Source organism: Paroedura picta, chromosome 16 (assembly GCF_049243985.1).
Source record: "Paroedura picta isolate Pp20150507F chromosome 16, Ppicta_v3.0, whole genome shotgun sequence".
In the NCBI taxonomy this organism is placed as follows: Eukaryota; Metazoa; Chordata; class Lepidosauria; order Squamata; family Gekkonidae; genus Paroedura; species Paroedura picta.
This window is the reverse complement of record NC_135384.1, coordinates 20,372,790-20,386,673: the sequence shown is the minus strand read 5'-3', so window position 1 is coordinate 20,386,673 and position 13,884 is coordinate 20,372,790. Positions and strand designations below refer to the sequence as shown.

At 47.1% G+C, this 13,884-nt stretch overlaps 1 protein-coding gene across 6 annotated transcripts in view; it reads right to left on the bottom strand.

Annotated features, from left to right (window-relative positions):
- The window catches only part of MPP2 (MAGUK p55 scaffold protein 2), a 95,299-nt gene that overhangs the window by 25,148 nt on the left and 56,267 nt on the right, over positions 1-13,884 (bottom strand). For all 6 annotated transcript variants that reach the window (XM_077313051.1, XM_077313053.1, XM_077313050.1 and 3 more), the window contains 3 exons: positions 12,673-12,825; positions 9,319-9,468; positions 7,361-7,588 (listed from right to left, as the gene is read on the bottom strand). In XM_077313051.1, coding sequence (XP_077169166.1) covers positions 7,361-7,588; positions 9,319-9,468; positions 12,673-12,825 — 531 coding nt within the window. The remainder of the gene's footprint in view (positions 1-7,360; positions 7,589-9,318; positions 9,469-12,672; positions 12,826-13,884) is intronic.

The following is a 13,884-nucleotide window of genomic DNA, read 5'->3' as shown; positions in this document are numbered from 1 at the left end:
TAAGATGCTAACACATTCCTCTTTTGGACTCCCTGAATCTTGGAGGGTGGGTATATAAAGGAAATCGGTTATTTTGCTTGACTAGTCATGAGCGATGGGGGTATCATTGCCATCTTTTGTTTCTCGCTTAGCTGTTATTGTTATTGTGGGAGTACTAATGTAAGGATACAACTTTAAGGGGATTTTATTGTTATTTTGGGAAAATTATATATTGTTTTAAAAGTGTAGTGTATATATATATATGATGTTTTATGTGAAACACCGCTAGCCAGTCCTTGGGAGCGGTGGCATACAAGTATAATTAATATAAGTATACAAGTATAATTAATCTCCTTCCCTGAGCTGTCTTACACCAATGGCTGAATGGACAGCCCATGAACTACGATTCCCATGTGTCGGTCAGGTGTCATTGCTGCTGACCACAGCCTACCAATGAGCTCCTAGTACAATGGATGAAGCACTCTCCCACTTGAGGAAAGCTCTCTCAAATGCAGAATCGTTTGCTTCGATCTAATATGGTATGCAAAAGAAAACCCCTACACATGTTTTTAAAAGGGGTGATTTTAAAAAGGGTAATTTAACAGCATCAGTCATCTGACTTGGATGAAAAACTCTGTGGATAAATAACCACCCCAGGGGAGGAATAAGAAATATTTGCTGGCTGAGAATTCTGCCTGGCATATAACAACCAATACAAATATACTGCAGGACCAGAACCAACCGTAACAGATTTAAAAAGTATTTAGCCCTCTGTTGAAAGTTGAAAACTGTTTTATGTACACCCGTGTGTGCATCCGTACCTCTGAGGAAGATCAGTATGATTGAAAGGTGTTAGGTCTGAACTTCTTGGCATCAGAGGTATACGTACTGAGATGTTTTATGTGCGCCCAGTAGATAAGATATTCTTTGATAGTCTTTAAACATTTTGAGCTCTAATAATAATTTTTTTATATTTTTCTATATACAGTTTTATCCCCAACCTTGTGGTTCCCTACAGTTTTATCCCTAACCTGTTTTTTCAGATTGGGTTTTTGTTTCCCTTATATATTATTTGTTACCGGTTCATGTTTGTGCCAGATTTGGGCTCATTAACTGGATTGGTGCCTATCCTTATTTAATACCCCCTTTCTCCCTATTTTCTAATGAAAGAAAAATCAAATACAAGCCCCCAGTAGCAAGCGGACTGCCTTTCTTTCATCCGTGGTGGCCTTGAAGGGACCACTCAGTTGAGATATGGTCATAAGTAGTGGTCACAAGTCTGTCTCCAGGTGGGGCCTAGAGATCTCTCACTATTATTACTGATCTTCAGGCAATAAGATCACTTCCCAGTTACCCTGTGAAGCTGGGGATGCCAAAATGAAAGCTTAATGCAGGGGTAGTCAAACTGCGGCCCTCCAGATGTCCATGGACTACAATTCCCAGGAGCCCCCTGCCAGCATTCGCTGGCAGGGGGCTCCTGGGAATTGTAGTCCATGGACATCTGGAGGGCCGCAGTTTGACTACCCCTGGCTTAATGCATAGAAGTTCTGCTCAGCCTCCCTTAAAGGGGCAGGGCACTGGCCCTGCAAGCACTGGGCAACCCAGGCACAGGAGGGCAACCCACAGGGATTTCCTCTATAAGTTAAAGAAGTAATCTTCCCTCTGTTAAAACAAAAGCATATCTTCTTTTAAAAAATAGAGGAAAAGATCAGAAACAGAACAGCCTCAAAAAAAAGGAAACATGGGGCTATAATCTTCTGTGCTGCAAAATTAATCAATTAATCAGCCAGCATCTGCCACCAGATTCAGAATGCAAATTATTAAATGTCAAAGCTTTGGCTGATTCTGTGCGCTAGCCTGCAGATCCAGGAACCAGCTGAAGTTTCCACGTTGCTCGCTGCATTTGACCACGGTTCACTCTGAGCGCAAGCTCAGCTATGGAATCTGTCCCTGATACTCCTGGAGACATGAGAGACAACCATTAAAAGGATGCTGAGTGCTTTTGCCTTATTAATTAGGGATGGGCATGAACCGGAAAATTCAGGCACGGAGTGTTCCTGAACTGAACACCTGAACCCAGATGACCCAACCCCCTCAAAAGGAGCCAGTCTGATTCAGGATAGTCCATTGCACTTCTGCCTGCTTAGAAGCAGGGGGAAGTGAAACAGGGAGGGGGCTGAAATGATTTGCAGCTGGTTTGCAGGCCCCACTCTCAGGCCAAAAGGGCTGCAAGTGTTCTCTGCAGGCTGAACACTCCCCGCCCCCTTCCAAAGAGAGGGAAGCAATCCAGTGTCATGAAGTTGCCTGTAGCCTTTTCGGCCTGACAGCCAAGAGGCACTCAGGCCCATTACGAAGCCAAAATGGCTGGTAGACATTAGCAGCCAGTTTTGCTCCCCCCCCCCTTGGAAAAAAAAGGGGGGGATGAATCAAGCGGTTCAACTGGCTCAGAGCCATTTAAATCTAACCGTTGACAGGCAGACCACCCTGGTCAGCTGCTAGGTTTAAATGGCCCGAACCCTGAACCCAACCGGACCAAAGGTCTGAGAAATGTTTGGGGGGAGGTGCCTTCTCCAAACCAAGGTTCCAAGGGAATGAACCAGCCAAATTCATGACTATTTTAAAGCTGTGAACTGGTTTATGTCGATCCCTATTATTAACTAGTAACCGCAGTCCAAAGAGGGCAGTTTTGCTTGCTGTTGCCAACTAACTAGCAACAAACCTGTTCTACTCCTATGTTTTTGATACCAGCTTAGCCTGCAGCAGAGAATGCCTATTTTCCTGCCACAAACAATGATGGTTTTGACATGTGCAGCTGTCATTAAATATAGCATCCTTATCAGCTTTCTCTACTAGCAGATCAAACTGCTACTTAAAGAGGCAAGAGGGACTGCGCAAAAAAGAAGCAAGGGCAACCCTCAGCTCCCAGGGTCCAGGCAAGACCCACCTCTGGCACTACTTTCTGAAGACAGCTTCCACCAAAATCTTTTTTTAAATCCTCTGAAGAAACACATGAGAAATCCAGTTACTGTAATGTAATCCTAAAAGTGAAAAGTAAGTATTTATCTGCTCCATCTTCTCTATGACAACCCTTCAAGTATTTGGAGATGGTTCTCAGATCCCCTCTCAGTCGCCTTCTCTCCAGGCTAAACTGACAAGCTCCCCCAACCTTTCCTCATACATCTCGGTCTCCAAACCCCTCACCATCTTTGTAGCCCTCCTCTGGTCACACTCCAGTTTCTCTACATCTTTCTTCAGTTGTGCTGCCGAAAACTGAACACCAGAGGTTAATCTGAGCCCATATTTTCCCCACCTTCCCTATCCAGTAGCTAACCCTCTTCCTTGGGGCTTCATATGTGTTTATATGCTGATGACTACAGGGAAAGAGGGGCAGGAGAGGTTTGGGGGCAGGGAAAGTGTTAAGCACACATTCACCCTGCTGCTTTTTGACTTGGGATTGCTTCCTCCCAAAGCAGCATGTTTAAAAAGGACCAGCTGCACAGCTTCCGAGATATGGAATTATGCATAAAGCTTGACCTGAAAAGGCAAAAATGACTCTCCAGTTTGACCCAGAATTTCCCGGGCCTCCCGTGCAGCGACCAATACAAACACAAATGTTCCCACCCCAGGGTCTTTTCCTAGCCTGTCTTCAGCAGCCATCCCTTTTTAATGCTTACTGGTGTGAAATAATCCTCTTTGCTGGCACAAAGGGAGCAGGATTATATCCAAATGAAAACAAGCAGCCATCAATTCCATCTCTCAGCTAATGTCATCCCTGCCTCCCTTCCCCCTCCTGGAAGGAGCTGCTACTGCCTCACTGCACAACCCTGGAGGCTTCCCAGCTGACTCTGTCTCCTGACTGGCAGGCTCCAAGCTCTGCCAGGCACTCTACTGAACCCGCATCCCACCCGCACCCCTGCAAGCCCACACTTGCTCACCTCAGCCCACCAACCCCCCCATCATCCAGTCCCCCCCCCCAATCATCCAACCCTCCCCCCAATCATCCTGTTTCTCCTGGCAGTTCGCACATCTTGCAGGTTACTTTAATGTACTTTGATTTAAAAAAACAATAAAGCAAACATTTTATTTAAAGCATTATTCCCCCACCCCTGAAATAGAGCCCTTGAGGTGGCAAGTTAGAGACTAGGGAAGCCAGCTCTTGGTTGGGGGCTTTCATGGGTGGAGCCTAAGGAGGGTGGGGTTTGGGGAGGCAAGGGGAAGGGACTGTCTTCAGCGGGCTTTGATGCCCTAGAGTCCACCTTCCCAAGTGACCATTTTCTCCAAGGGAACTCATCTCTAATGTCTGGAGATCGGTTGTGATAGCATATCTCCAGGCCAAACCTAGAGAATGGCAACCCTAACTTGACAGATGCAGAGGACATGCCCTCCTCACCTCCTCTGGGACCTACAATGGAAAAAGCACAGGCTGTAATCGATGCCCGGTGAGCTACCCTAATCAGGGAAGAACTGCCAGGTGGCAACCTTCAGGACCACAACTAGGGAACGGGAACATCTGGGGTAAGGCCATTTAGATCAGTGGTTCCCATCCTGGGGTTTGGGATGCCTTTGGGGGTTGAATGACCCTTTCACAGGGCTTGCGACAGGGGGATGAAGTAAAGGGATAGGACAGCTTTCTCCAGGTCTGTTAGCAACCCCATCACCACAGCTTGTTTTATTAATATGCAGACTGAATTGACAAATACACAGTTAATCAACTGAAATTGCATTAATCAAAGAGCAGACTAATTAAAAATGCAGCTGTAACTAATTCATGTGACTTCTTGTCATTTGTCACAGCAAGGCCAGGCTAAAAAGTCTTGTTTTATAATGCTTAACTGAGTGCATAATTGTTGGGACTTGGTTTGGTCCTGAGCCCTTCCAGACAAATAGTGCTGCAGAGTAACAGAGTGTTTGAAAATATACAGCTATTAGTTACATTTGTGGATGAGGCACACACAGCGCTTTGAGGTTTAAAAGACAGTAATCTTTACTGGAAAGATGATCTATAAATATATATCATATTCATCTGCTTCAGTCTCCTTACGGAAGAAGAGTACAAAAGCTTAAAGAGTAGTTACAAAAACAACACACTGCAAGTCTCTATGGCTAAACTGCAGGCAGGACTGTGTCCCACACATCAACAGATGGAGAGAGCTGAGCCTTATGGTGGCTGCACATTGCTTCAGCAAAGTACATTAAGCTTCTCTTTCTCTTCCTGAAGAAACAGGAAGTGGGCAGGAACCCATCTTAAGCAACAGACTCCCCAGAGCATGTGCTTGGGGTTTTTCCACTGCAACCTCACCAGTGACCACTTGATGCCACTAATGAGCACATAGGCACAGTTTAACAGTTTAGCAGTTTAACAGCTTAACAACAGCCCATCAAGGATGACTGGAGTCACGGTCACTGGTTTCACACCCTGCCACCTTGGCTCGGGCTATGTCTCTGCTGTGCTATGGGAGGTACTATGGACATTACCACCTGGAGGCACCAGCAGCACCCCGCCCAAGGTTCTTTCTGGAGAATCAAGGACAGCCTTTCTCAACATTTTACCATTGAGAAACCCCTGAAGCAACATTTTACCATTGAGAAACCCCCCCTGGGCCTGAAGCACATGTTCTGAGAAACCCCAGAAGTGGTGTGATCATTCAGGATATGGTAGGAAGCATAGCTGAGTACATGCCCACCTGGGACCCTTTCCCTTCCACCCGCTCCAGGCCCATCACTGGCTGTTTTGGGAGGGGTGGGTAGATCAACATGACCATATATGGGACACATTACATAATAAATGTTTAACAAATGTTAAATATATATATATATATAAAACATTAACTCCCACCCATTCAGGAAACCTTTCTAGGGCCATCAAGAAACCCTAGGGTTTCACGAAACACTGGTCTAGGGTAGCTCAAGCAGCAGACTGTCCAAGGTCTTTCCCACTTTCCCATCATTCCTCTTAGCTCTACAGCTGAACTGCTTTCCTAGAGGAGGTCACCCTACTGTTCTGCCTGCCTGCTGAGTTCTCAAAGGACTGCAGGTCCTTTCCTGGCTGATACCTCCACACTTAGGCAATTACCCTTCTGTGAGTATCAAAGGCAATCAGGAAGCTATTTGGAGATTAGACACAAATGACAGCAGCATCCAGAAAGAGTTCTCAGGAGGCAGCACCTGTTCAAGGAGACCTCAATATGTTTACAAAACTGATCAGACATTTTATGTCTCTAGCTAAGTAAGAGGTAGGTGGCATTTCTTTGGGATGACAAACTCAAATAATTTAAAAATTAATTGAATTAATTCAGTAATTAATTCAATTAATTCAGATGAATTAACAAACACTTATATTGATTTGAAGTGCTTCCAAAACTGAAACTTTGTTAAAATGCAAATTAACATGCATTAGGAGTTTTTTTTTAAAAAAACTAGTTGACTGCACTAATTGTGCCTTCCTGAAAAGTTAATGGTGAAGAAACAAAGGAATCCAGAAGGAATGGAAGAAGACTGTTTTGTCTGGAGACGAGGAGGTTGAGAGGGGATATGGTTGCTGTCTTTAACTATCTGAAAGTTGTCACTTAGAGCAGTGGTCCTCAACCCCTGTTCCGGGGACCAGTCCCGGTCCGTGGATCAGTTGGTACCGGGCTGCGGCTCCTTGTCCCCCTCCCCGGCAGCTGCCTCAGTGGCTGCCCTGCCACTATGCCACCGGCTCACCTTTGGTTCTCTCCGGCAGCCGCCATGGCTGGGGCTCCCCCTCAGTGTGGCACTGCGTAGCTGCTGGCAGCGCCCCCAGTGGGCAGCGGGAAGTCAGGGGCGCTGGCGGGAAAGCAAGTGGATCAGGGGCTCAGGTGGTGGTGGTGACGTCCCTCGGCAAAAGGCCAACCCCCCCTGGGCCTCAGTAAAATTGTCAAGCGTTGACCGGTCCCCAGTGAGACAAAGGTTGGGGACAACTGACTTAGAGGAGGGCAGAAAAATGTTCCTGTTGGCAGCAGAGGAGAGGACCCGCAGTAATGGGACAATGATATTTGGAGAACGATATTAGCTAGATATCAGGGGGGGAATTTCAGTCAGAGTAGTTCAGCAGTGGAATCAGCTGCCTAAGGAGATGGTGACTTCCCTCATCTTCAAGCAGTGTCTGGACAGATACTTATCCTGGATGCTTTAGGCTGAACCTGCATTGAGCAGAAGGTTGGACTAGATGGCATGTGTGGCTCTTTCCAACACTATGAGTCTATGACCAGCATGAAATGCTAAGAATTAAAAAAAAATCAAATCCTTCTTGAATACTACAAATGGAGGTGTTCTCTGATCTCTTCAGGCTCAAGAAGTGAGACGCTAACCAGCATTTCCTCAGGTCAGGGGTGGGGACAATTACGAAATTAGGGTGTCCTACCTGGCGGGGTGGGTGCGGCTCCTGGTAACTTGGCAGGATCTTGAGCACCACGCTTCCGCTAGCATTCTTCAGGACTTCCTGAAGTGCCCGAGGGTCACTTCCCACCTCTTGCCCATTCACCTCCTTGATGATGTCACCCACATGTAGCAGCCCCTGCTGGTCAATCATGCCACCATGCAGGATACGGGCAATGACCAATTCACCTCGTTCCACTCGGAATGTCACACCCTGGGGCCAAAAGAACAAAGAAGAGCACAGGCTAAGCAGGAGGGAAATGGTCCATGGTGGATAACATATTTGTCTACAGAGTTAGGCTTCTTCTTTTTAACCAGCCAAACTACTGGGAGCGTTCCTCTTGCATAACTCAATCAATGAGGTGGGAACAATTTCCAATTCTTTGACTTTGGCCCTTGATGGGGAATACTATTACAGACTTCCACTTTTTATATTTTAAGGTGGGTTTCCAATTTCCAATTATAGAGTAAATCAGAGAAAAAGTGGGATCCCATCAGACTTCCCCAACTTTCCACATAGCTGTCAGTCTGGCCTCCACTCCCAAGATGCTCAGCTGGGGGATCAAGTCCTCTTCAGAATTATCCCAGATTTTGAGAAGATATTCTTGAAGAATATTCTGCTTGCTATGCATGAACCTCTCTTGAAGACTCCAGCAGTTTTGAGTGAACCTGATGTTGTGGGTCCGTAATGCCCATAGAAAGTTATTGTCATATTTGAAGACAAGGAGGGAATAAAGAAATAAATTGTATAGTTTTGTTGCTACTCTCTGTTTGTTCCTCTTGCATATTAACTGTGAAGGAGTTCCGTAGATCAGTGGTCCCCAATCCCCGGTCCTGTGACCGGTCCCGGTTCGTAGATCAGTCGGTACCAGGCCGCGGCTCCTCCTTGTCCTCCTCCCCAGCTGCTGCCTCGGGGGCTGCCCTGCCACTCTACCACTGGCTCACCTTTGGTGCTCTCGAGCAGCCGCCATGGCTGGGGCTCCCCTTCGGCATGGCACTGCACAGCTGCTGCTGGCAGCGCCCCCCAGTGGGCGGCGGGAAGTTAGGTGCGGCGGCGACATCCCTTGGCAAAAGACTACCCCCCGCCCTGGGCCTCAGTAAAATTGTCAAGTGTTGACCGGTCCCTGGTGATAAAAAGGTTAGGGACTACTGCCATAGGTTACTGGATCTAACCCGCTGAATCAGGCCATTAGTCTATCACTGCCAGCATTTTCTGTTTGGACTGGCACTGGCTCTCCAGAGCCGGGGTGGTCAAACTGTGGCCCTCTGGATGTCCATGGACTACAATTCCCATGAGCCCCTGCCAGCGAATGCTGGCAGGGGCTCATGGGAATTGTAGTGCATTGACATCCAGAGGGCCAAAGTTTGACCACCCCTGCTCCAGAGGGTGAGGTAGAGACCTTTCACATCACTTACTACCTGATTCTTTAAGTTGGGATTGAGCCTAAGACCTTGTGCACCCAAAGTAGCTGTTCTAACCTGAAGCCATAAATACTATTACAGACTTCAATTTCTTTGACAATTTAAGTTGGGTTTCCTTTTTTAAAAAAATTCCACATGTCTCTTTATTTCTTTAAATGTTGTTTTGTTGCCCTTATTTAAACTTATAAAGTTCTGGGAAGGGGAGGTGTTCTAGGTGTTACAGGCACCGGCCAATCAGTGCTGTGCGCAGTCCACTCCTGCTTCAAACTCAAAGAACCAATTGACCAATGCAGTGTTTGCCAGCTTCTCCAGGTCTACCGGATGCCAGTCCTCAAGTTTAAGCTGTTAATGTAGTCTAACTCTAGATTAAGGAAGCAGGTATGTAGTTTCAAAGGAGAAATTATCCGGCTTGTGCTCTGGGGCTAGGGCTAATAATTATACACAAGGCTGCTTTCAAACTGGTTCAGAACATTAACATGAAACCCTGTCCAACTGTACGATTGTCAGAGAAGGTTTACTCACCAGATGTTCCCCAGCAGTCTTCCGAATCCCCACCATGCGCACAGCATCTGGTGGGACTGGCTGGTTGTTGAAGAGGGGGTCCAGCACAGGACTGGGGGGTGGAGTCTCATAGCTCTTGGAGGCAACAGAATCGTGGGTCTCCAGGAGGGACTGAGATGAGGGTCAGCAGAGGGATGGAAAGAGAGAAGGGGACCAGGGAGAAGAAAAACCATACGAGGCCAGGTTAAATAAATTCAGAGACCGGTTTAACGGGACATTGAATTTCAGAACTGGGTACCCAGCCTTTTTCAACCTTTTGACTGTGGTGGAGGGACCCCATAGTGATGTCTTCAGAGAAGTGGGTGCAGAAGTAAGATACGGGAGCCCACCAATCAATCCATCAATCATGTACCGTTTCCATTGTGGAGACTAGGCTTGTAGAGCAGATATCTAGTGATGTCCGTGGCCATCTGAACTTTTGGGAAAGGACGTGTAACTTCTAGAGCTCATGCATAACCCTAGGGTTTCCTGAAACTCTGGTTGGAAATCCCTGACTTAACCCCTGTTAGAAATCTCCTTCTCACAACCTCATGGGAAATAGTCCCTCCCTGCAAGGCTTGACTACTCGTTGCTGCTGATTGTATAGTCGTATTTTTATTTACCTCACAAAGTGTCTGTGATGGGGAGAAGAAGGGAAGGTGATTGTGTCCCGCTTTACCAATGTTAAAATCTGATCACCTTATCTTATATGCCTCTTTTCTCTACCGAAAGGAGTCTCAAAGTAGCTTACATTCGCCTTCCCTTTCCTTTCCCCACAACAGACACCCTGTGAGGGAGGGCAGGCTGAGAGAGCCCTGAGATTACAGAAGAAGAAGAGTTGGTTCTCATATGCCGCTTTTCTCTACCCAAAGGAGTCTCAAAGCTGCTTACAGTCGCCTTCCCTTTCCTCTCCCCACAACAGACACCCTGTGAAGAAGGTGAGGATGAGAGGGCCGTAATATTCCTGCTTGGTCAGAACAGTTTTCTCAGTGCCGGGACGAGCCCAAGGTCACCCAGCTGGCTGCATGTGGGGGAGTGCAGAATCAAACCCAGCTCGCCAGATTAGAAGTCCACACACCCAACCACTACACCAAGCTTGCACCCAGATTTTAAATTAAGGGGAGGGATCTTTTAATAACAATGTGCTTTCAGTCTGAAGTCTGTTATCTAAAGCAGCTCAGCGATCTGTTTTTATGCTCAGGAAGTTTTTTAAAAATTTCGAGTTTTAGTAATAATTTTTACATTTTTAATTATATTTTAATTTTATGAGCTGCTTCAGGCAAGCTCCCTGGAGAAGCAGCAGGAACATATGGTGAAACTTGCAAAAAAGCCTGATTGGTTCTCTAGGGGATGAGTGACGTCCAGGAGGACCAATCAGGTAGTGAGTGCATTGGGTGCATACATACCAGACTTTATTCTAGTGGAAAGATACATAAAATCCCATTGTTTTCTGGGCCAGGGAAGGCACTGCTCTTTTCAGCTGGCCTCTGACAGGTGGCCTAGCATCCAAGCTCTCCCTGGGGTTGCCAGCTTCGGGTTGGGAAATACCTGGAGATTTGATAGGTGGAGCCTGGAGATGGTGGGGTTTGGGGAGGAGAGGAGCCTCAGGGGGGTAGAATACCCTAGACCAGGGGTAATCAAACTGCGGCCCTCCAGATGTCCATGGACTACAATTCCCATGAGCCCGTCAGCAAACGCTGGCAGGGGCTCATGGGAATTGTAGTCCATGGACATCTGGAGGGCCGCAGTTTGACTACCCCTGCCCTAGAATCCACCTTTCCAAGCAGCCATTTCTTCCAGTGAAACTGATCTTTGTCATTTGGCAATCAGTGGTCAGAGATGGAGATCTCCAGGCACCACCAGGAGGTTGGCAGCCCTACTCCTCCCCCTTTCCTTTTTCGTTGATAGCACGGACTGATAAATGTGTAGCACTGTGCAGCCGATTCCTGCACTTCGCCAAAGCAAAGAAGCACACATGCTTGTAAAATCCTCTTTTGCTCAGACCAAAAATTGCTGCTTTGAACTGGCACCTCTGGCCCTGCCAATTTGTTACACATTGCTGAGTCCTGCAATAGCTTTTTGCTCCATTGATTTCAAAAGCCAAACACGCACTCAGACACTCTTGTTACTAGGCTGCATTAGCCATTGCAGATACACACTGCCTGCTGCAGCACGCAAAATGGCCGTATGCATGTCCATCAATGTTTTAATGATAGTATTCATGTGTATGAATTCACACCTCTTCACCACAGGGCCCGTGCATCCCTAGGGAGCCGTGGCACACGTCAAGCAAGCAAGCTCACAAAAGAAACCCTCTCAAAGCAATCCCCGCTGAACCAGGCTTCTGAATAGCCAAGTGCTTTGTTCATAGAGAGGGACTGCAGATACTAACTAATCACAGAATCATCATCGAATCATAAAATTGGAAGGGACCTCTACAGTTATCTAGTCCAACCCCCTGCAGAATGCAGGACATTCATAACTACCTGCCGACCGCAGTGACCCCAATTCCATGCCCAAATCATCCCCTCCCTTCTCCCAAACCAGAATCCCTGGCCAATCTGGCCTGGAGGAAATTCACCTGCTGACACCAAAGTGGCGATCGGCATTTCCCTGGGCATGCAAGAAAAGGCCACAGGAGCCAAGCACTGATACAATCCCTTCTGCCCACCCACTCACAATCTGACCACCAGTGTGTGATTTGCATCTCTAAACCAGCTCTGCCTCACTGCACTGGGAGTCTCCCACCACTGCCATGAGGCCAGCTCTGGTTTGGGAAATGCCTCGAGATTTTAGGGGCTGGGCCTGAGAAAGGTGGGGTTTAGAGATGGGAGGAGCTTCAGTGCTATAGAATCCGCCTTCCAAAGTGCCCATTTTCTCCAAGGGAACTGATCTTTATTACCTGGACATCAGTTATAATCCCAGGAGAACACTTGGAGGTTTACACCCAAAGCAAACGAAACCAATAGGCAAAAGGTTGTGTCTTCTTGAGATGTATTAAATCCTAAATAATTTTGCAAAACACAACCTTTTGCCTATTGATGTCGTTTGCTTTGGGTGTATTTCTACAAGAAACCAATGGTGTTTCTTCATTTGGACCACTTGCTGGCATCCCTCAATGAGATCTGCTGAGAGCGTAAAACGGAGGAAGGGAGAAAAGTGTTGTAAACCACTTTTGGACCCATCGGGAAGAAAAACACAAATCTCCAAGGAAACCACAGAGGAATGAGCGAAAGACTTCTCAGCCAGTCTGGTGTCCAGTCTCCACACAACCATGGAGGGGGGACTCCATCTGTTTGTTGCCCTCTTCCACTCTTGGAAGGAGCTGCTCCCCACCTGGAAGTGAGGTTCCTGCAGGATGCGAGCCAATTCCGCTGCTGTGCTGTCTTGCTGAGCAATGCAGGAGATGTCTTTGAGTATCTCCTGGACCAGCTCCACATTATTGTCCCTCACGGCTTCCAGCTTGGTTTCCTCCAGACGCTCATGAGCCTGCAGAGGGGACAGAGGAAAGGTAGAGAAAGGAGAATGAGAGAGAGGGAAAAGGAGACCAACAAAGCCCCTCTCTGAAGCCTGCTAGCCTTCCAAAATAGAACGACAGGAGATAGTGGGAGGCCTACAGATAAAGAAGAGATGGGGTATGTTTCCAGGGATTCCCTCTAAGATCGTGAGAGCCCCTCCTCCAAAAAGGCCAAGGGTGTATGGCTTACATGTGTTTCCTGAACAAAACAGCATCACCTTCGGGGACCTGAATAGTCCAGAAAAACCCAAAAAAGGGGATGGAGGGTAGGAAAGGGTACACTGAGGACACCATAACAGGAAATATGACACACACACATACAAGAGCCCACTTCTTCCTCAAGCCAGGAGGCAGGATTTTCAGGCAATTCGGCCATCGCTGGCCCCTGCAGGAGCATCGCCAGAAATCAAACTGGATGTTTTCTGGTTATGTTTTTCTGATGGAAGGACTCTGGACTGTCCAAAGGGAGGACATAAAAATGAAGGGGCTAAAAGGAAGAGATTCTCAAAACAAAGACTTTGTGACCTGCTGGGGTCAGCCCAGACAACTGGAATCTTAATTGGATCCATGGCAGAACTCTGGAATCTGTTTTCATAGCCAGGGCTAGCAGGGGAAAGTTCTGAAGTGGGACAAGGCCTCATTTAGACCCAAATATTTTATTTTTTTGTACTTGTGTGCAAGTGTGTTCAAGTATTCCCTGCAGCCACTCAACAGCTGCAGGGAATTGCTTCTAAAAAGAGAAACTGAAAACAAGAACCTTAATGGGCTTGGAACGGCAGTCAGGAGGGAGCTTCTGCCTCTCCCCCAAGCAGTTTTCTCAAGCAAAAAGATTGTGGGGGGACTTAGGTTGCAAATTTTTCTGCTCCACATGGAAACATTGTGGAGCAGAAAAACTGGCAAAATTACTCCCTCCCCCAGAGTGTTTTTTTGCTCAAGAAACAGGCATGTTCAACAGTTTCTGCTTTTTCTGCATCAAAATCTGCCACAGAAGCTCTGCATACCCGCTATAGAATCTTTGTAGGTGATCCAGG